The 24,227-nt window shown below is 40.8% G+C and overlaps 1 protein-coding gene across 8 annotated transcripts in view; it reads right to left on the minus strand.

Annotated features, from left to right (window-relative positions):
- The window catches only part of ABLIM1 (actin binding LIM protein 1), a 174,656-nt gene that overhangs the window by 40,552 nt on the left and 109,877 nt on the right, over positions 1–24,227 (minus strand). For 6 of the 8 annotated variants that reach the window (XM_048947030.1, XM_048947026.1, XM_048947029.1 and 3 more), the window contains exons 7-10: positions 9,703–9,790; positions 5,891–5,949; positions 3,248–3,310; positions 709–756 (exon numbers count right to left, since the gene is read on the minus strand). In XM_048947030.1, the coding sequence (XP_048802987.1) occupies positions 709–756; positions 3,248–3,310; positions 5,891–5,949; positions 9,703–9,790 (258 nt within the window). The remainder of the gene's footprint in view (positions 1–708; positions 757–3,247; positions 3,311–5,890; positions 5,950–9,702; positions 9,791–24,227) is intronic. The other 2 variants (XM_048947028.1, XM_048947027.1) reach the window with 2 other exon arrangements.

Raw genomic sequence — 24,227 nt, forward strand, 5'->3', positions numbered from 1 at the left:
CCTCAACCCAAAAGCACGTAACACCAGTGTGTATAAGTTACATGGGATGTCTGTAGCACATATAGGAAGTATATGAATGTACATGAAAAAAAGCAATAGAAATTCAATCAATTGAAATTCAAATGTATCAACCAAGACCCCACTGCACAAAGGATCTAAAACGTCTGTAAGACTTCTCCGTATTCTTTGTTTTATCACAGACCTCTTATTTCAGTGGTTTTGTTCTTCATTTCATGCATTTGTCTTCGATGCAAAAGTTCTTTACCAACTTCATTTCCAGACTGTCAAAGGCAACCCCAACTCTCATGCTCCCAATGCTCATCCTATTAGGCTCACTGTGAATTTCAGCACTCAGTTACTGTTTCACCCATGCACACGCTCCAAATCGATTAACTCATTACTTCAACATTAGATTGCAAAGCTTGACACGTTCATCTGCGTTTATCTCAGTCTGTCATGTTATCATGCATGGCGCATCATCTAAACAAGTGAGTTTTTAAAATAAAAGCATCTACGCTGGAGCCATTCACATCATCCAGTTACCACTGCAATGTGGTGGCTGTGGCTTTTGAAAGTACAGATGTTCAGAATCATGCACTATTAAAACTTCCAAGTGCAGGCAAACAGATCAAATCTGATCCCGAGAACATCTGGCCAAACAGATGCACTGTTGTTTAACAAAGGCATCGTCAGCGTTGTCTACAGTACCTGCCTTAGTTTTTTGATAGAGTTCATTATGCAAGGCGGTGATAATAGCTGCAGAAGAACGAATACGATTTCACTTAACAGCATTGAACATTACAGTTTAAACAAATTCTCTAAATCCCAGAAGTTACTGTAAGGTATATCTGTAAACAAAAGAAGTTCAGCGTGTAACTTACTCTACTTGGCAGGCACAACTTTGCAACAGCAAGGAATCTGACAGTCCCAGTACAACACTAATGTGAGTATCTGCTTCATCAACTACATGGTTTTACAGGAGTAACTCAGCTTGTGGAACCAGAGCTCATTATAGGCTGGTTTGCCATGGATTTCAATAATGTTCAGTGGCAGCGTACAAGACCAAGAAAGTACTTCAGTGCTACAGCATTCATTGTGCCTGTCTGCCAGTGGAACTCCTGACAAGTGTGTTACCTTCAAATGCATGGAGCCTGTCATTATTTCCCTCCCTTAAAAATTTACAACATGTGTGCATAAAGACAAAAGTAAAGAACAGGTTTAGTTCAAACTCACACAGATGCATTTTAATCAATTACAACAAACTTTTTCTTTCCTTTCTAGACAAAAAAGCTGAAAAGGAAAAGGTATTTTCAGCACAGTCACTGAAGTCACACTGCTACCAAATACAGTCTTTCATAGAAAGTAAATTAAGTGAAAGGCAGAAAAAATGAAGTGAGAAATACATAACAGTGAATTCGGGGCCAAACTCCTCACAGAATTCACAAGATCTCACTCATTCTTGGTTTCCTTCCTCAAAAAATCTTAAATAATAAGATATTTTGATATCAAATAGTAAGATTTTTTGAGATAGGTAGCAAGTATGACTTTAAAAACACTGAAGTCATTTTTCATCTTAAGACATTTTTCCCCATAGTTAAGTTATTGAAATTTCCTGTGTTTCTGCTTACATTCAGCAAACAATTAACACCTGTAAATATGGGCCTCAGTCCATAAATAGCTGTTCATGGCAAAAAGCAGCAATTATTGCACATGAAGTGTGTATTTCATTTATATTCCACAAGGCTCTTTTGTTTTCTTTCTGGCATTGCCTTTGGCATCAAACTCCTAGTTAAATGCCTGCCTTCCCCTCATTTCAGCAGCACCTCCAGTACTCAAGTTTGGCAGCTCAGAACTTTTCTTGGGCTGGCAGTCCTAAGTGCATCAAATTGACACTAAAAGTGCGTAAAGTTCCATTTGAATAAGACACTGAGGATTGTTTTCTCCAGGTTACACACACCATCCAAAGAGCTATCAGCAAGGTTATCATATGATGAAGATCTGCAGTACACAGACACCTCTCCTGTCTTGCCAGAAGAGTAACGTGCCACCATGTTAGCAATAAGACACAGCACAAAATGGAACTCACTAGGCAGCCGGCTCACCTGAGGCTCAACATTTCTTCCTGCCTTCAGTGTTAAAGGTGGTCATAGATCTAAGAGATCATCATGTATTCTTGCTTCTGGATAAGGTTTTGTAATTTATTTCCCACTAACTGTTTGGTACCAACAGAATTCCTGAAGCATGCACCATCCTAATGATCCAACTATCTCAGACATGCTCTCCCTTACTGCATGCAAAAGGGTTTTGCATCAAGCAAAACAGGTAAAATTAAAATCTGAAGTTTTCATGTAGATTAATGTCCTTGGCCCATCTTAACAGCAACAGCAATGATAGCATCTTTACCCTGCAGAAGATCACATGAAGTCAAAACCTGCTTTGAATTACACTTCGTATAATCAGCATGTGCATCTAAACAGAATTAAATATTGAGTACATTTACACAAGAAGATATAATCTGACCCTAAGCTGCTTCAGTGCTACAGTCTACAGCACGAGAAAGTCTACCTTAATTAGAAATTAATACATAAGCACTGCTGCAAAGGAGAAGAAATGGAATTAGGTGGTGTTCTCAAGTGCAGAGACCCTCGTGGAAGTTTGAAAGTGGAAAGGTGGTTCAGAATCAAGAGGACAGGAAAGACCTCTTAACATCAAATTGGATGTTCTGCTGCCTACAGACAGGCAGATGCTATTGAGCAGTGTACATGACATGTTCAAATCCTGCATCTTGCAAATATTTTCTCAACTGAAGTTTTCATCTGTAGATGGTCAGCAAGTATAAAAACAAAATTGATGCAGCTGATAGCAATTCTTTTTCCTAAAAAGCACAAGCTATTGTTCATGTAGTAACAATGGTAACTGTTGTTACAACAATAACTATTGTTACTACTCTTAACCATCCCTTCAAATTCAGATGCTTTTTATCATGTTTCACATTTGCACTCTTATTTTTTGTTTCAGAAGAAAAAAGTCCGATAGCACAAATGAAGCACTTCATTAAACAAAATTTAAAACATGAGAATTAACAAACACTGCACTACATGATGCAAAATACAGTCAGTGCCCAGGGTGGCAAGTGATAGTAGGAAAGCTGTGTGGCAGAAATAGTGGCAAGCACAGCAAGTGACAATGATAAAGAATCTTCTCAGTAAAGAAGACCATTATCAACACTGAAAACACAACAGCAAACCTCTGCAGAGCGTGGTCTGCGCAGAACCAGACTCTTTGGATAAAAGAACTCAGATGAGGAATGCTGCCATGAAACAGAAAAAAGGAAAAAGAAGAGTGAAAAGGAAAGCAGTTCCCCAGCCCATTGGTTAAGCTCTTTTTCAGTCAAGTGACAACTTACAAATAACTACTTGCTAGATAACAATCTGTGTGCTATAGTATCCGTTACTTGCTGATCCCTGTAGAATCATGAACAAGCAGATAGTGGAACCTAAGCAATGCATTCTAGTTACGTACAAACAGCTTTACCCTTTACTTGTTTTTACTTAAAAAACCTCTACAGAAAACCCAGTGGGAGGAAAACCTTAATCAACCATCATTTTTCTGAACTCAGTCTGACCAGCTAAAATGCTGATTAGTTTATATCACAATTCAGTTACTGAGAGAAAACAGAACTGGCTGAAAGCTTATAAAATGACTTCCACAATAAAAGGGCATTTTGTTCTGCTTTGCTCCACAGGGAAAAGGAAATCCAGCAGAGCAAGGATGCCTTGTCAATGGCAGAACCACCCGAAAATAAAGGCCTGCCCCTGAAAGATGTAGTAGCTTGTATTTGAGAACTGAGAAATCTCATTCTGATACTCACATCAGGCCTAAAAATTATGCAGTCAAGAAACTCAAGGTGAATCAAGCCACAGGTCATAAACTGAAAAGTGACGTGCTTAAATAGCACAGTTTCCCAGTTTCATTTGTTTTCGTACCTACCTGTTTGCTATTGACCTTGTCTAAGTAAGCAGAAATACTTGGCAAAGTCATCTAAATGAACTCAAGTGGTCAAGGGAACGCAAATTGATTTTAAATCAATTAGCACCAAAATAGGTACAGACTCTGCAATGTAGAGTTGAAGCTAAAAATTCTCAGTCCCTCCAGCTGGCTTCAGCACTGTGAATTTCCAACTTTAAAGGCATGTTAAACATCTGCATGGAAGATCTCCAGGAATAAGGTGACCTTGGATAGCTGTGCAGTGACATCTCTTGTGTTCCCCCTTGATTGTTTTTTCACTTCATTTGTCTTAAGTTTTCTAGAAAAACTCTCTTAGGGAAAAATCTTGCAGGTGGATGAATTCAATTAAAATTACCTGAGAGAGAGGAAGACTCACATGCTTGAATGTCTGATGGGAAAAAGGAGAATATATTTGAAACCTTTGCACGTTTTGATGGGAAATGGAAATAAGCCAACTGAATTCTAAGGTCAGCTCAGAGAAGGTTAATAAGGGCAGCACTATAGTCAGGAGCTTTGACAAGGCTCTCGGGTCCATGCAAAAGAGAGTACTGTCCCCCAACCACTCACTGCTAAGGCCAAGTATTCTGACACTTCTGCTGGGCAAAAGCACTGTCTTACATTCTACGTGTTAAATGGAGAAGGAAATTCAAACTAGCATAAAAAGTACTATGGCAATTATTTAACATTAATAAGGAAAAAATCCCATTTTTTTGGAGCTCTCTATATGGCTTCTAATTACTAAGCATCGGCATAAACTGTCTGTCTGCTCCTTGGGAAGTGCAATAACTGTACATCTATTCTGAAAGTAATTCTGTTCTTAAATGATAAAGCTAAAGCTGATTTATGCTGTGATAAGATGGTCACTGAGAAAAGCAGCTGTCAACCATTACACTGGAAGTCAGAACAGGATAACGTGCAAATAGTGGATTGCAATAGTGATGTTTGGTCCTGCTAGATCACATGGTTGCCCACAGCCAGTTCTGCTCCTGTATTATGAGTGCAGTCCGTGCTAACATGAACTCTGCTCAAGAGAAATATATTAGTACATTACCTACATTCATAGTGAACTCACAGAAAAAGACCTGAATCAATTTTAAAGGACTAGGCTTCCTGTGAATGACCCATAGATAGAGCACAACTCAGGATAATTTGTCTATCTCCATGCCAGTACCTCTCATTTTCCTTGGCTGATAGACCTTCTAGCCATTTTCCTTCTATGAAGTCTCTAATATTGTAGTCTCTAATATTCAGAAAAATTAACAGTTCAAAGGCACAACTGAGATATCAAAGTGAGTAAACTGTCCAGAAGGCAAGTTAGTGAATATGGGCTTAAAATTGCCTGATGCATGACAAAAGTGGATGAGTGCAGTATTATTCCAATCAAGAATTTGATCCAGAAAGTTCTTGGTATGCTGATGTGATCCCAAGGATGCCAGCCCGTCCTGGCATTCCAATTAGGATCTCTTTAGTTTGTGGTTTATTTGAATAGCAAAGGAGCTAACTGCTGTAAATAACTGCAAAGAACAAGGGATAACTAATGAGAAGTTATACAGATGTGCAAAAGCACTAAGATGCATCACAGCTCTTGCCCTGTTCACATTTTACTCCACTGCACGATAACTCACATATGATGATCTGTCTTAGAGGCAATGTCATATCTGTGTATCAGTAAATTATATCATCTTTAGGGTAACACACTGAAACTGAAGATGATGAGTTTAAAAACCACACCATTATCTTTGAAGTGCTGCCAAAGTTATTCTGGCAGTGTGGTGACAGCTATGCTATAAAAACCATGAAAATAAAATCACACTTTGTACACAATGTTCAGTTGCTGGGTGCGCAAAATATGCAGTGTGTCATTGCCACAAATTCAGCTTACCCGTAGCTTATCTTCAGTCTTAGTGGATTGCTTACAGTCGGGATGCCACACAGTGGAACCTGGGGGACACAAAAAATGAAAAAAAAAAATAAAATCCTTATTTAGAGGAAAGCAGATGATTTCTGGTCACGAGAACTTAGTCTGAAACTTAGAACTTAGTCATGAAAAGAGAATCCCTTCACTGAATCAGACTGTGCATCTGTGTGATCTGTGTGAGCCTTTCAGATTCAGTCCTAGCTCATGAGAAATACAAGTGACAAAAAAAAATCCAAATCCTTGGTCCACCCACAGCAGTCTCTTGCTGGAACTGACAAAGCACATAGTACAGCTTCTTAATTAAAACTCAAACAGCTGTAAACAGCAAGAAAGGCAGGCAGCACCATCTGGAGGGACTGGAAGATGGAGGGTCCTTCTGGTAAGGATGGAGGCCAAGGGCTATGACAACCTGACCTGGATTCCCCTTATGAACTGCACCATGTGTAAAAATTACAAGTCCACTACTGCTGTTTAAGCCCTGTGATTTCCTTGCACAGTAGTTGTGCTCAGTTACTGTAAAACATTACTCACATCACTTCTTTCCTGCAACTACACAAAATGCAATGGGAAATGTTTATTAGGAGCAAAATAGAAAACTTACAGCACAGCAGTCAGGGCAGTATCTCACCTGCTGCATCAAGCTAATGAAGCCGGAACAACACATGACACAAACTATGTGAAGGTATCTCTCCCAAAATCAGTGCATGCAGCACTGGCATACATATTGCTTCTGTGCCCTGCTCTGTAAGGTCGGTAGCATGTGCTGCACTGGCATTTCCACATGGCATGTTCCAGTTTCACATCCTCCCAAAGAGGCAATGTTTCTACTGTCTGTGTTCTAAAACATGGGATTTTTCCTCACATAATAAAAATGTAAATATCTGGCTGTGCCCATGGGCTAGGAAGGGGCACTGCCAACTCTCTCCCAGCACTTTGGAACAGAGAGTAAATTATGGTTACTGCTGGCAAGCTGCTGGCAGAATTTTAGCCAATCTGAAACAGAGCAAAAGCTAATGCTGATTTTTAACACTTTAACTACTGCAGCTGTAGCCAAACTCAGCTTCAATCCAGCAGCCACAAAGCCTTGTGTGACCCTTGTCTGCCTGCAGGAGGGAACTTCACCTTTTCACTCAGTCCACAAAGAAACCAAACAAAGGGCAGCCCAGGTCTCCTGCTGGTGAATGTTATCTCAAGTACAGCCAGAGGACATCCCACCCTTGGAGTCAATGGGAGGGATGGATCAGGGGCGCTGGACACTTCACTCTAATAAGCCTTACATGACCCAGTGTAGAAGCGAAGAGCAGCAGGAATGTTCATTTCCCAGAAGCACACAAGAACATCATCATCAGAAGGCTGGAGAGAACGCTGTGATTCTGGATCAGAGTCTGAGAAGTTTGGCTTCAAGTTTGAGCCGAGGAAGAAGAAACTGTGCATTTGGCAGCAAGGAATGATCGGACAACAGGAGGAAACATACCGAGAGCTCCTCTGTCAACAAACAGCAGCTTCCGAGCCAGGACCCCACAGTGCCAACAAGATCAGGAGAGAAGCATGGGCTGTGCATTTGCAAGGGGGTTAAACACATCCAAGCACTCAGGAGGAAGCCAGTTCTATTACAAGGCTGATGAAGTGACAGCCAGGTTTAGGTGCAATTCTTAAATTCAGTTGTGTGACCCTGAGAAAAATGTTCCCTGTTCTTCTGTACCTCAGTTTCTTTTCTAATAAACCATTCCTATTGTCAAAACAAAAAACAAAACAAAACAAAAAAAAAACACCAACAACCTGCCAGTGTATTTTCAGGCAGCATTCAGCACAAATTAGCTCAATTTTAGGGACACCTCTGGACAAAGGGAACAAGAAATGCAAGAGAGATCTCATGCCATATTTCACAGTGGAACTTAGCCATTGTGAAATTCCTTTCACAAAAAATTTTTGAAATGTGAAATTCTAAAAGCCAAATCAGATAGAATGGGCTTAAGAAGTTTTTTTTTTTACAGTGCTGAACTCTGAGCCAACCACAGCTTGTGGATCTTAACCATCCAACAGGTCAGTGTATTTAAAAAGGTTTGGAACTGCGCAGATTCCCAAGCTGTACAGCTCCTCTTCTTCCTACTGGAAACAATTCAGCAAATTGTAGCTAATCTCATTCTTAACATATGTTTGTTTGCTCACTTGGCAAACATCAACCAACATGTTCATTTATTCAATTTACCTTGCACATACCACTGATTGAACATACAGTTCTCTAAAAAGCAGTAACTCGATTACACATTGACTAAAGCTGCTTTCCTCTTGCAGGTTTGGCTTTGCACATTTCTATTACAAGCAGTTACCACACTCCTCTATTACACACAGTAATACCAATATTGCATTTTCATGATCAGCAGAGAATGCAATTAGAAATGAGAAGGAAGCTTCATATTTACATATATGTAATCAATCGTGCACTTTTTGTTCTAGCTTCAGTGTTGTGGGGCTGTATTTTTATTACAGAGAAGTGCTTGGAAGGCTGTTATTCAGCACCCTAGGGAAAACAATTTGGACAGTCAGCATATCCATTTCAGCTGAGAGCTTTGCTTAGGAAAGACTTTTAGGTCACCTACACTTAGAAGTATGCTGAACCCAGCAAGGAAAGGTTTGGAAGGGCAGTCCCAGCAATAACACTTGGTCAGAAAACAGCTTTATACAATAAAGCAATGCAACCTGTACTGCTCCTCCTGATACAGAGTGAGCATGAAGAACATGAGCTCACAGCCACAGGAGAGGATGCAGCCAAGCAGAGAAGGATGGCAGGTCAAGGAACCAGGAATCTCTCCTCACATAACACCTAAGTAATGCTGGAACACAATCTAGCCTGGTTTAATTAGGAGCAACACCTTCTGTCTTATTGCAATCTGCAGAAATTTACACCACAGCATGACCAGTCATTGTGAATAGTTCACACCAGTTCATGCCTTGCTCTTACTAATGTAATTTCTGGATTAATCTGCTCACCATGTCCCCTGTCTGTACTTTAGCATTCTGTGATGTGAGGAAACTAAGATTAAAACTTGTCAGGTGTTGCAGTTGCTGTTTTCAAATTAATCTTTCAAATTTGCCATCAGAAAGCAGTACTTCCTACACAATCCTCTTTCAGCTTCTCCTTTCTTTTGCAAGCAAGCACTGCCATACAACCATATATCTAATTCTGCGCATAGCTGGAGTCAGATGACTCTTTACAAGGTCAGTGAGAGATGAGAAAGATGGACTGCAAGGGAGGACAAGCTATAAAATAACACAAGTCAGCTTCAAAGGAATTTCTTAACAATGTTATCTTATTTTGGAATTCCTCCAGAAGGAATCTCTCCAGTTTTTCAAGAGACACTTTCATCATTTCTTTCCTACTTTTTTACAGTTCTTTCAGGTATATCAAGCAAGTTTTCTAATGCAAACACAATATACAAATTCCTGATATGTAGTTGTCCTTTCGCTTTGATTTCTGGCCTGCATAGATTTACTTCTGCCAACGTTTCTTAATACTACAGCAAGTCAGAAAAAATAACCGTAGCTTAACTGTGTATGTGCTACCTTCTGGGAGAGTAGGTAGGCAGCAAGGCCACCATCATGGACACTTAATACAGTGAAAGAGTCTCAAGTGAAAAAGTATGAGAGCACTGCAATGAAGAAAAGGCCACAGTCCTCCATGCACACATTATACAGGATAGCTATAAACCAGTGAGGTCTAAGACAGAGAAATTACAAAGTCTGATTTTATGGTTTTGTTGTAGAGACATCCTTACCTTGCAGATACATTTCTTCTCCTTCTGTGAACATTTGGTTGCACCTGCTGCATCGTGCACAGCTGGGATGATAATGCTTGTCACCTGCCTAAACAAAAGGGGAATGAGGGATCAATACTTTGCACTGCTTTGTAAGCACTCAACCTGTTGGTGTACCACTGTCATTTTCCCTCTAGTTCACTCATTACAATATAATATTGTCTTGATGACTTGATGCCATGAGTAGCTAAGGGAAACTAACATCTTCCTTGCTGCTTCAATCCAGGGGTCTATTTGGAACAGTATCCTATCCTCAGCAGAAGGCAGCAGTGGCTGTGTGAGATAAAAGGACACAAGACTAGAACAGCCCTTTCTCTGCACACCTTCCCATTCAGGTATTTGCACTTTAAAGACATCCAGGTGAAAGGCTATGTCCCAGTCTATCTATTCTCCCTATTTTGCTCAACACGTTCTTGAATCTCCACTTAAAGGTCCAAAGCAATGAACAATACACCACAGTCAGACATCTGTGCAAACCCTCTGCCTCCCCATTCTGCAGACATCATGTATTTTCTCAATCACTCCATTGTTATGGATGAATTTAAGCCACAAATGACAGTTTCCAACCTGCCACTGCATTCCTTGGCTGTTTTCCCAATGCTGCTGATACGAGCATTAATGGGGCGAGAGCTTTCCAGAGCAACTTCTGGGACCATTAACTTAATTCACAAATGCCCGACTTCAGAAGATTCGTGGGTGCACACAGCTTGAGATGTCTGAACTGTTAATCCAAAGATGCTAACTATCCAGATCCCGTTACACAAATCCAATCCACTGAGTCATTCTGTCTCTTAAATTTTGATGCTCTAAAACTAGGCTGATCATATTACAGGCCTACAAGGACAGGAAAAATGAATGCACAGACATAATTTTGATTTCTTCTCCTTAGTAGAGCAAAGCAACCAATACAAACTAAGTAGGTGAAGTCCATACTAGGCTTTTTAAAAATGCTAATGAAAATGAAAATAAAACTAAAAAAAACCAACACCAACAACATCAGAATAGTGACACGTGCTGGATTCTACAAGGCTTTAAAGATTGCATCTGACTCTCTAACAATTTAACCTTGAATGCTTGTTAACAAAGTATTCCCTGTGGACTGAGATGTCACGTACACAAAACACCTGTATGCAGCATAAGGCTGTGAATATTAGATGAGGTTCAAAGGCAGTCTCCAATTCAGACAGTTCAGCACTCAGCAGGAGCCTATGTGCTTCTCTGCACTTTCTGCCTTGCACAATCAATATCATGTATACAGAGGAATAGGAATTTTATCAGTTTGGTAAAATAATCCCAACTTCTGAGCATTCCTGAAGTTCTTCAGCAAAATGAAGGTCAATGGATCTGTTTGTCAGAAGAAATTTCTAGGGTATTTCATTTAATGAATGCATCAAATTGGACATCCTGGGAACTGCTCCCTGTCAGTGAGATATAAAAAATTCCTAACAGGACTGAATCACTGTCGGAGAGCATCCTCTCCAAACAGGAAGGCAGTGACTTAAAAATTCAACTGTGGAAACATGGAAAAAAGTGGAAAAAATAAGAGAAATATTATCAGATAAAGCAGTAGTTAAGATCCAGGAAAAACATATTGGGAAAGCACCAGGGTGTGTGGGCAACCAAAACTGCCACGTATTCACATTTGTACAGCTTCAGCTTCTGTTCTTCCATCCTGGCCTCTGAGATGTGTGTTTTAGGACAGAAGGATGCATCACCCCCATGTTTTAATCAAGTGCTACACTGCATTGCCATAAGCAAAAGCTGTTAATCTTTGGATGATGTGTGGTTACTGTAGCAGTGCCTCAGGCTTCTGATCCATGTATTCCTTAATTTGCAGTTCATTCACAGCTTTGGCCAGTGATCTCTACTAGCATGATCAATTGACTGATCGGTCAATTACAAAGTTCTAGGGAAAACTTCTAAATCTATAGGGCATGAAGTATTCAGATATTTGGTCTTATCCAGCTCTCAGGCTATTAAATTCACATTCAGTAAAGTCAACGGTTGCCCCACACCCAAGAATCCCTTACAGTTACTTTACTGCACAGAATTTGTTAGCTGCACACCAGCTCATGCACCGTGCCCCACAAACAGCACAAGCACCTGCACACACAGCTCTCAGCACACAGCCACAGGACTTCAAAGTCAAGCGGTGGCTGGACCAGATGATCTTTGTGGTCTTCTCCAACCTCAGTGATATCCTGTGCACTTTTAGACACCACCTCTTGCCTAACTCTGTCCCTCTACTTTCCACAGGACTAACTTTTATTTTCTGGGGGCTTGCAGAGCTCTAGCCTGATTTAACAAATGTTCTCCTCCTTGGTAAATGTGAGAGGGTAAATGTGAGAGCATAAGATTTCCTATTACTCATGCCTTCACTTCTGCCCGCTTTTCAGAACAACAGTGAACAAGAGCCAGAAAGGACAATAACAAGAATCCCACCAGGAGACTCACATGCCAATGGGTCTGGTACAGGAAGAACTAATTACCAACAGACATTTTTATTGGCCAAAAGACACAATTAAGTGCATTTTTGTCGCATTACATTTGCACAGCTGCATTCACTCACTCTCCATTCAAAGATATCTCAGCAATCACCTGACAAGCAGCTATTAAACATGCAGAAAGCTTTTCTAATATCATTCAAACATAAAGTGTGCTTTAAAGATTTTTTTATAATAAAGAGGTATAACGGCTCTTTGATTGACAAATCTAATCAAAAATTTATTTCCACCGTGACTCGAGGAGGATGACCTGATTTCTGAGCTCTCTTAAGGCCCACGGAGCAGCACAAAGAATAACTCAGCCTCATCTCCAAACCCCTAAAGGAATGCCATGAATTCCTGTAGAACAGGAACTGCAGCAGTAGCTGACCATTTTTCAGTGAAGCTTTATTTTAATTACTCGCAGAGGTCACAGAACCCTTCACCCTGTTTGATGTTGGGGATAATATCAAATTCCATTGTTTCCTTCTCTGCAGGCTCCTGTGATCTCACAGGCGGGTGGAACAGCACAAACACTAGGAAGACCAACATTTGCTTTTAAAAACATCCTGGCCCAAGCTGTCCACTCACTTTTCCCAGGCTCTTATCTGGCCAGCAAGTCACAAATGTCTGTGCTGAGATACAAAAATAAAAGCGCAGCTCCTCTATTTCCAAAGGACCTCCCAATCTCTACGGATTTGCTCTTGTAGCAATGTCACAGCTGCCCACAGGCCCAGCCCCCAGCAGCCCCTGCCAGCCAGAGCAGAGCAGCGCACGAGGGGACGTGGGAAATGGAGCGTGAGGCCCTGACCCTAAATCTGAGTGACAACTTGCATGCAAGAGACATGGAAGACCCTCAGAGCCTTCCATTGATGGTTGTGCTCTCTCAAGCAAGCCAGAACTGCAGCTGTCTTGCTGCTATGAACGCTTGCACTGTTAATTCAGGCCTGCTTTCTGATTTTCATACAAAAATACTTTCCAGCATCCCAACAGTGACTGCCAGTGTCACGCTATTATATCCTTTAGCAGATAGACAGTGTTAAACTTTGCAACGTATGAGTGTTAATTTCATCAGCATACAGTGTTATTATACACATTAGTTATTAATAATAGCAATGCAATTATTAGTTGCTAAAAATTAGTTGCTTAAAATATGATTTTTCCTCAGAGCAAAAACACGAGTTACGATTCTGGCCAAATCACTTCAGGCTAGACAACTGGAATCAGTCCTAGCAGCCGAGTATCAACTGGGCTTACTTTACAGCAAGGTCCCAGCCATCATTTGTGACTGGGCTGTCAGCTCCCACCTTCATGTTGCATCCAGTGATGTGCAAAGGTGAAATATGCTTAACTACAGATTATATTCCTTATGGCAGCCATTCATCCTGTCCTTATGGAGCAAATACACATCTTGCTTACACACTACCACAGTAAGAACTTATATAGTCTATACAGAAACAGCAGGAAGTTGATACTGCAAAGAAAGGGATGACACAACTAAGAAAGGTACCCACAGAAGCGCAGAGTGACCTGTGAGAGTACTCTGGTCTGTACAGAGAAGCAAAGCAGTAGCAGATACAGGTAAATTACTGATGGCCAGAATTTCTGTCATCTCCATTAGGACCTCAGGTTACATTTATGCATGGAGAAATCTAACCCCATTGACTGACCATGCAGTTAATCAGAGACTATTTAGAGAAAATATACTGGCTGGTATTAAGATCTGTGTATATCCTGCAAAGAAGCAGAACTGTTGAATGCACGGTGCAGCATTCACTATGTATTGTTTTGTAGTGGATGGGCATGGGAATTGATGGCCTCCTAATTAGTCTTGGTCTTCTCACTACTTGGCAATGCCAAGTTTCTCATTTTTGATACTGTTTACTGGACAAGATTTTTTTAAATTATTGTTTGCTATGAGTCTACACTTATAAATTAAGAGACTCAAACAATTAGTACTAGAGAGTCTTAAAAGATAGATATACAGCTAGGCATTTGTCTGACAGATGGATGTGTTAGCAGGGGAGAGAGACCTTGGGGCTGACTTCCTCCTGCCCGCAGCATGAGGTACCTCTGCTGCTGGCCCAGACAAGAAGATGAACCCTTTCCTTGCAAATCTGCGGATGACTCAATGCTTGTTTTGCTATCTGAATCCAACAAGTATGCTTGAATAGCCTAATGTAATATGGAACGCCTGCAAATCAAGCAAACAGGACCCTGGGAGATTGAAAGCCATGCTGTGGGCAATAGGCACTGAGGGAGGCAGCTGGAGGACATCATTAGTAACAAACATCCCAGAAAACACTCTCAGGGTATCTGACACAGCCAGTTCTTCTGATCATTTGTTGTATACAAAGAATATAAAGGCAAAGCAGAAGAGAGGTTCTGCTTCTGATCACATACTGCACTGTCACTATTTTAATACTGCCAAGTGGGCACGTGGAGCTACAGAATAGGAACAATGTGAGCTGTGAACTAGAAGGACTCAGAACCCACCACTGCTCTGAGAAGCTTCAAGTGACTGGATCACAATGGAAAAGTAATTAAAAGCAGAGAAAAGAGATAATAGCAGGAAAGAGAATGAGCTTTTTGATCCCACTAAAAACAAGTCCACAACAGCTAAGGCATCATCAACAAGTTAAGGTTAGACAAATTTAACCTCTAAATAAGACAAAATTTCAACAGTAGAGGTAAATTTGAACAGCAAGAGGGTAAATCTGTGATTTTACAATCACCCTGCAGTCTTCATGACAAAGCAGAAGATTTTCAGAGGTGATAAGCTTTTATTCATTTTAGAGAAAAGCTCTGATTTTAAAAGGAGAAGGTCAAGCAAGATGCTTTTAGCAGTCTCTCTCACCTTAAAATCCATTCCAATGGCTTTATAAAGACAGAACCCATTACAGAGACTGCTCATAGGGAGCACAGGTTCAGACCAGACCAGCAGAATACTTACAGTCAGAGCTAAGGTCACACCAGAGAAATTTCTAATAGAGTTAAGTCAGTTTGCATTGAAAATTTACTTCTCCAGCTGCCTCAGCAAAGCAGCAACAATCCCAGACAGCAGAAGCTTTGCCACTAGAAGCCAGCTTCTGCTGATGTGGTTTGTGGCTCAGCAGCCAGTCCAAACTCAGGAGCAGAAGATGGGGCAAGGTGATCTGCATCAGGACCTGAGCTGCTGCTGGGGCTGCACCAGGGGCTCTGCAGAACGGGCCTGGCTGGGAGAACAGTCCTGTGCAGGGCTCAGCAAATCTCTTGCCAGTCTGCTCTGTGGACAAGTGCAAAGCACTTCCTGTTGATGGAGCTTGTGAGAGTGTGAGATGGAGCATGGATCAAAATTATCACTTGCAGCAGAACCAAACAAAGAACTTCATTCTCAGTCAGAGCCCTACATGACCATTGAGCAGCATACTACTACACCCAATATCTGCAGATGACTTTCCTGCTAATCTAATACAAAAACGTCTTTCCAGTTTTCTGTCAGTAGGTCGCAGGGGAGCCATACAAGCTCTGGCATGCAATTCAGCCAAGCCTTCTCTCTGCTCTGATGTCTGCATTCAGTTCAGAGGGAGTGTCCAAAAGAAAAAAAAAACAAACAGAGAAATGAAAGTTGGGAAGGCCAAAGGAGGGGGAAAAGAAATTAAGCATGAGGTCACACACAGTACATCAGTAGAAAATAACAAGAGAACATAAAACAAAGGTAGCCTCTAAGAAACTAAGTGGAAATAAAGCACTCAACATATGCTTGTTTGTACCTGGTAGATTCACTGATTATTCTAACAGGAAAATATACCAGGACTGAATGGAATAAGGAATTTTTTTATCTTTTGGGGACTATAGTTTGCTTTTGTAGCCAACTGATCCCAGGTGGCACTGCCAGTGGAGCACTGTGGCTCTGCAGTGCTATAAACAAGTATTAAAAAGTACTTTATCCTAGATTAACTGCAATGTTACCTGCTACATGTGCAAGCACATTTTTGAATCGTAGCTGGCATGAACAACACAGCAGTGTATGCTTGTCAGAGCCAAGATATGGGAATTTTACTCCCTACATTGTTTCCTTCACTCCCATATCAAACCAAGGTTACCAGTTCCTACAGGAAAACTATTCCAACAAAATAACCATGACATAGCATATTAATATGGTAAAGAACAGGACATAAAGTAAAAAGGGATGTCTAAATTGCTGCCATTCAAGTTTCATTTGAGTATAGCATCTCCAAAACTGCCCCTAAGCAGCAGTTCAAGCAGACATGTGAAGATATACTTCTCAGAAGCACCCTTGAAGTTCTTGCTGCCCCTGTTCTTACTCTCCTCACTGCTCAGAAAATAACAGTTTTCATCCAGGACATAACTACTTCACAGAAATAGATCCATCTGTACATGTAACAAATCTCTCTCTCCAAATCCTAAGTGTAAAAGTTAAACGCTTAACATTTTGACTCACACCCATGTGCAATTAAACCCTATTGATTTTATGCTCCAGGTGATCACCAAAGCACCTGTTCAGTAAAGACAGTCAGGTGCTGATTCTCCAGACTTCAAAGTCTTTATTTATTTATTACTTTTATGAAGGAATTATCCTGACACAGCAAACAGGAGAGAGAACTGATCCTCACAGAGGAGGCACAAAGCGCAATACCTGGTTGGAGCCAGTTACAAACGTGTGACAATCACAGACTTGCCCCAGCAGGCTCTTCCTTACCTCTCCAATTTCAAACCTGCTCCTGCTGCATTCTTCCCACCAATTACTTTTTACTGGGGACAGGTGTATGTCCTATCCTGCTCTTCTACAAGTCAGCAGCAAACTCTCCACCAATAGCAGAACTTAAAAATGAAACACTACAATCCTGTAAAAATCTTTCATTGTGATCTCAGTTAAGGAAAAATTAAACTGGTCAAAGTAACTTCAAAATAGGAAGGCTGTGGATGCCCCATCCCTGGAGGCATTCAGTGCCAGGCTGGATGTGGCTCTGGGCAGCCTGGTCTGGTGGTTGGCGACCCAGCACACACCAGGGGGATTGAAACCAGATGATCACTGTGGTCCTTTTCAACCCAGGCCATTCTATGTTTCTATGATTAATAAAGCAATATATGTTACACGTTCCCTACAACAGGGAAAAACTACCTGACTTAAGTACCTGTTGCATGCTGCTACGATGCAAGCAATAGTTACATTTCACAAAGGTAGCATTTGGTTGCAACAAACTTATACTCATATAAATTAATCTAATGAAATGTCTAAGGATTTTGATCAGCTTGCTTTCAGTAACATCTGGTGCACAGAACACCCTAGAGAATGTTCAACTAAAACAAAAAGGAAAAAGCTATTGTCCTAGGCAAAACTTATATCTTAGTCAGCAAAACTGTACTCAAGAAAGCAATAAATCATATTTTCATAAGCACCTGCAAGACTTCACAAGTCCCTTTGTGGCAATAGGGAAGTTTTAATTGGTAATTTCTTAATTTCTTTGAATTACTTGTTGCAACTTGCTCTTCTTATTCACTGCCTCATACACCCCCTTAACATCCCTCCCTTTTCTATTGATGTTTGAATTGACTAAAAGATCCTTTCAACACTGCTGCTGGGAAGTTAATGCCTTCTGATGGTAACACCACAGCAACTCAACTTCTGTCAAAGCTCCATCAACTTCAGATAATCTCTTCTGCTATCTTTCTATGCCAAGCCTTTTTCAAATACAGGTACCCCTCCTGCCAAGTTTTATCTTTCTAGTTTCAAAAAGCAAAGGCACCAAAATCCTGTTTGAAAGAGTTTTACATCAAGCAACTTTGGTTATACTTCTGGAAGTATATTAACTGCAGATTTCTGACTCTGTGCATGGTGTTGTGTTCTATGCAATTACATAAGCACATTTTTCATCAGGGAAATATAGGTTGAATTAAATCTATGCTGTTACTCAGCAGCACGGACAAGCTGCCTGAACTACATACTCAGATCCCTGAGCTATTATTAAACTTTTCACTTCCCTATCTCTGTGCAAACACACATCAAAAACAAAACAAGCATCACCAATATTTGACATTAACTGATAAAACATGTTTCTAAGCTCAAAGGCAGGGAAACTGGAAACAAACTAACTGCACTGCGATGCAGCAATTCTCCAGAAGCAATCAGAAGATCCAACATACTATATTAAGAAATATCTGAGATAAAGCAGCGTATTGTTCCTCCATGCATCTGCACTCAGCTGCATTCAGAAACAGCTCTGTGCTGTGCTCATCTATTCCTGGCAGTTTAAAAATACTTTAGCTACGCTTTCCATGTAAAACATGAAATTACACACAGCCTGTAAAAGCAATTCTGCTGGAGCACAGGAATACCAGTACAAACATTCCCTTCTGATAGCACTGACAAGCTATTCAGTCGCATCACAAAGCTGCCTCCCTTCCCCAGATACAAAACCTATTTCCTTCTAGTCCAGACCCAGATTCACAGGAAGACATTTACCTTTAGAGAACTGCTCAGTGTGACTCCATGTCTCCTCGCTGCAGGCAGCCTCCCCACAGCCCTGCCAGCAGGACCCCAGGCTCCACAGACAGCCCCCAGCCCCAGCAGCTGCGTGCTTTGAGAGCTTGGCCAGCCCACTGCGAGGGAAGGAAAAGGGGAAGGATCCCGGCCCAGGCAGGGGCAGGACCGTTTCTCATCGCTGGTGTGTCACTGCTTAATGCTGATAGAGCTCCCAGTGTTCTTCCCTCAGGGACAGGTGTCCATCGAGTGTGAAACCGGCGCTCTCTGGCTCTGGAAGTTATTAAATGGTACTTTCACAGCTTCTGAAGAATTTATGCAGCCCTCCTGGGTGTTAGTCTAGTTTTGTCAGAAGTATTTAGTTACGCTGAGACTGTGTTCAGGTTCAGGTTAATGCAGGAAGGTGCTGCTCTCCCTGCACATATGTCCCCCTGCGCTCTTAGAGAAACCTTCAGGCTCACGCTGTAATGTCTGATCAGTGTGCAGTGGGGACCGCAAGCCGACCTCTCTGACCTCTTATCAGGTATTTACCAGCATCTAAAGCCCTGTGTGCACTGTGCTGTGTGCTGTATGTACCTGCTGCCTATGGCAGCAAATGCAGAGCAAACAATGGCAGCACGTGCTGCTGCTTTCTCAGCACATACCTGGGGATGTATAATCAACACATTCATGTTTTCCCATTTCTTTAAAGAGCAGTAAAACTAAACACAAAGTAAATCACAGAACTAACAAGGCATGCACTGTGTGCCTCTGCTTCTTCTCATGCGCTGTGCAGCCTCCTGCTGCTGCATTTTTATGCTGTGGGAAGGTGATAACACTGACTGGGAGCCACAGTTGAGAGCAAATTCTCTCCCAAGACTACAAGGTGTGTGGTGATATGAAAGCAGAGTGCTAATACATTGTTCAGCAATTTTCCTCATAACCACTTCAACACACAACCAAAACTGAACTCTTTTGGACCCACCACACCAGCCTTTGCTCTACATTGCTTCCTTTATAAAAGCTCTTCAGCGTTTTAAATCACCCTGACCTGATTTATTAGAACAGATTGAATAACCGGAACCTGGCAAATGACACATTTTGTCATACTCCTGGATAACTGCTAAGAAAGCAGCCTTGTTCAACATTCAGTTCAACTGAAGAATTTATTTGCCTTTCATTTCACACTTCTAAAAGGAATTAAAACACATCTATTTTTGTTTTAAGAGATTCTCTGTGTGATTCCTCAAGAGGTGTAAGAATGCAGGACCAGACACAGGAATGTACTGCAGCACCGAACTACAACCTGTATGCCATGGATCTTTGCAAGACAAAAATGATGATTTCATGGGAGCTACTAAATCTAGCCATGAAATCAACACTTGAACAAACGTACAGGCTCACATTTTTTGCCTTTAAATACGGATCCAGTTTCCAGTTTCCATAGCAGCCTTTTCTCTCTCTTCTTTTTAAATTATTATTAATTTCTAATTAGCATCTCTGAATTACATGCAGTACAGATTAAACATCTTTAAATTCTGGCACATTAAAGCAACAACATTTAGAAGTACTAAGCTTCCTTCGTGGTAAATGCTACCTCTTTTTAATAAGGGGAAGTTCAGAATAAATACCTGTATTGAAATACATAAAACTTGGCTGTGCAGGGTGAAGTCAAAGGAGATTTCTGGTTCCCTGACATTTCTCTTTGCAGGGCCATCTGTTAAAATGGCATCATGCCACTGCTTAGAAGGTGGCATGCAAGTTTCAGCAGGGCTCAGGAAACAGCCCACCACAACAGGAACTCAAGCCATGCATTGCCAGGAAAAAATCACAAAATGGTTTTATATTTGCTAATGAATAACAAGCGAGTAGCATTAAAAAAAAACAAATGTGTAGAGTAGCCAGATGGTTGTGGGATTTGACAGTAGATATGGTAGTTGTATATATCTTGATCATGATCAAGATATATAAGGTGTATATATCTCGATCATGAGATCAAATACACAGCATTTACAGCAAAAAACAACAACAGTACTATAAAAAAAGAACACCCTCATAACAGAAAACTGGTGAAAATCTGCACACCTGATTCTCATTTTCAGGCTTTGCTTGATTTCATGTAAGTTATTCACCTGTTTTCACCTTGTCTTCTTTCTGCAGAACTAAAAGGAGCTTAGGAACTACTTAGGAGCTTCATAAAACACTTTAGGTAAGCCCAAATGATATGCATGAATATAGGCATGATCCACTGTACTCTGAAGCTTTCAATGGAAAGCTTCTCCGTGATTTAACATATTTTAAATCAAGCCCTGGAGGAATAATTACATTGTGTATGATAAACACATTAGACAAAAATGATTTAAGCTGGTGTCTTTAAAATAGCTAAATACACGCAGCAGTTCACCCATCTACACAGATATTTGTAGGATTAGGATCAGATGGGCATCTTTCAATAGGCAAGCCTTGAAGCTATAAAAACAATAGCATAGTGGAAGGTGTAACAATAATGAGGGCTGCCTGTTATGCCATTACTGTTTGACAATAAATGTGTTTCCCTGTACTTAAAAGGAAATCGGTAGTTTTTCCACAAATGAAGGTTTCTTTCTGCTGGAAAAACCAAGGAACAACACTGATCTCTGTTGCCTTGACAACGGGAGCCTGAAATTTTTCAAGTATTGAAGTATCTGTACTCCAAAGAAAGTTGCAGCACCGATTTCTCATTAGAGAAATTCTCATCACGTTCATTGTGGTGGCATGCAGACTCATCTATTATTTGCAGCTATCTGTCACAGGAAGTTACGTACAAAATAACATGACAAATATCTGATTTGACTTAAATGTACATCATAATTTTTACAGCTATTGAAATTGGTCACAAATAGTCAGAAAAAAAGGAATTTCTTGCATGATACATGGATACAAGCAAAAAAAAAAAAAAAAAAAAAAAAAGACAGTTTTTCTAGCAATGGATTTTAAAACTGAGCAAATAAATTATTTTTACAGAATGGCTGGAGAAACTCTCAAGGCCTGAACTCAAACCTGAGGCACTGGAACAGGCTGAGCAGAGAAGCTGTGGGTGCTGCACCCATGGAGGTGCTCAAGGCCAGGTGGGATGGGGCTCTGGGCCCTGATCTGGTGGGTGGCAACCGCCCATGGCAGCAGGCTGGAACGGAACGTGATTTAAGATCCCTTCCAGCCTAAGGAATTCTATGTTCTGTGAAACATCAGCTATTCCAACCCAGTTTGCTGTAGGTGCCCTCTGGGATGAGGTCTCTTTGGCTCACATCATCTTCATCAGTGGTTGTCTCCCTTACTGACTGCTCAGTGTAGAAGTTTGAAGGCGTGATTTTTCAGAGGTGCTAAGCAACAATGAGGGACAGAAGCAACCAGGAGCTGCAAGTCTGAAATGTCACACAGCATCTCAATTTTTCTTTAAAAATTTTTAACTCTTACTCAAGAAGCAGATAGCACCAGCCTCCACAAAGAAAGCTCAGTTTCATGTTTTCATGTTTGTTTTGTTTTCCTGCTTTTTTACAAACTTTCCATTTAGGAAAACCAGCATGCTGCTGATTGCTTCTGATCCACGAGAGGGAAGTGTCTGCATATGATGTGCCACATACCTACCTCCCTCCAATCTGCAAATCATCTCTTCAGATGAAGATCACCAAATAGTATATATTGCTCCTGACAGAACAAACATGTAATTGACAAGCAGCCCTGGCTGCTTCTGATCTCTCATCTTCTTTGTTACCAGAGGATTTATGTCATGCACTGACCCTATCCTCTAAACTACCTTTTCTGCTCAGTGGGACACATATGCTGACATGATTTTCTCACCGTAAGTTTCCACTTACTACACCTTTAGTCTAATTCAAAGGCTTTAGTACTGCCCCTCTGAAAATGTGATATTTGACAGTATAAAAGACTTCTAAGGAGGAGCCAAGAAACTAGTCCATAGTTCCACTAACATATTATTGAACATCAGTTGTATTCTCTGAGCATCTTTTCAAGTGCAGTCTAATGAAAAAAAGTGCTTAAACATCTCTCCCATACCTGCATTCCCAGATGATACCAGGAGACCTGTATTCACAGACTATCCATGCTGCTAACAGTTAAACCAATTTCCAGATGGCCTCCATGACTACAGAATACTAAATTTTTTGGTGAAAGTCTTTAAGAACTTGCTCCAGTCTACACCTGACACATAGCAGTCAGCTTCAAACATCATTTAAACATATCAGGAAACAGTTGTGTTATGGGAGTCAGTCAGCTTCTACAGGCTTTATTGTTTGGTCTTCCTTGTATATCGAGAACTACTGCTGCCCTCTACTGTATTATTGTGGGCTGTGCCTCAGATAATCACAACCTTTTGGTAAGACTATAACTTCTGCTTGAACCACAACTTAAGATGATTACATGATCAATATTTCCATATATTTGTAACATCAAAGGGTCTGTTTCTAATTCACGAAGATATTCTGATTCTGCAGAGGCTATATCAAATGGAAAATCCCTATTTTCTCTAATTTTGACCCTTACATGAGGTTAGATGCCTTTTCCATTACTCCTATTTCAGCAAAATGTTGTCTATTCTTCTTACAATAAACAGCCATCAGAAGAGAAAGAACTACCAACTTTGGCCCAAACAACTGCAACAAGGTTCTGTGTGGGACACAAAGTCTCTGTTAACCTGAACTTTAGTAGGTTACGATGGACAGCTGAGTCCTAGTTCAGTTAAACTAATCTTTTCCCACCTTCATCTGATTCAGCTCTGAAAGGATACAGCTCAAGATCCTTTCAGAAAGCTAGGTTTCATTCTCATTGATATTAAAAAGAGCAACAGGAATGCAACTTTTCTACATTCACATCCATACCACAAAGGCTCTAAACCTGGCTCTTTTTTTCAGAGCTCTCCACAGACTCAGAGAATCTTCCACTTTATTATTTTCATCTCCATGCTTCTAAGTAGACAGCACTGCTTTGAGCAACAGATTGGATAAGTTCCGAGTAATACAATAACAGCAGGAATAGCATCTGAAGTTATTTTAGAATTATTTTATGCTTCCCAGTCTCACAAATCTAATTACTTCTCTCCAGCAGTGCCTCCCACTCCAACTACACTGTCACCAATTCATAATACTAAACTGAAAAACTCATCAGTAGATGGGAATAGATAAGCAGATGGTAGTAGACCTCCAGATAAAAACCAGAGACATGGCCTTTCTACTCGAGGGAAAGCTCAGACTGTTCTCATTACTTATCTGTGTGAGTCTAAAGGAATTAAGTGCATGTTGCAAAGGAGGAAGACTGAGAGCATGGCTAACTGAAAAACTCTATTCCCTCTCAGTGGAAGCAGCGACAGCTGCACTGGGCACGCTCTCAAGTGTTTCATTTGGGGGCAGCTCTCAGTGTTTCATTTGGGGGCAGCCAGCCTGCTTAATATTCTAAACCTCCTAGAAAGTCAAGCTGTTACCACTGCACAACAAAACTGAAACTTTTTTGATGAGGGCTGATACAGCCTTACACTTCTAGTAGACAAA

This window comes from Lagopus muta, chromosome 5 (genome assembly GCF_023343835.1).
Source record: "Lagopus muta isolate bLagMut1 chromosome 5, bLagMut1 primary, whole genome shotgun sequence".
Taxonomy (NCBI): domain Eukaryota; kingdom Metazoa; phylum Chordata; class Aves; order Galliformes; family Phasianidae; genus Lagopus; species Lagopus muta.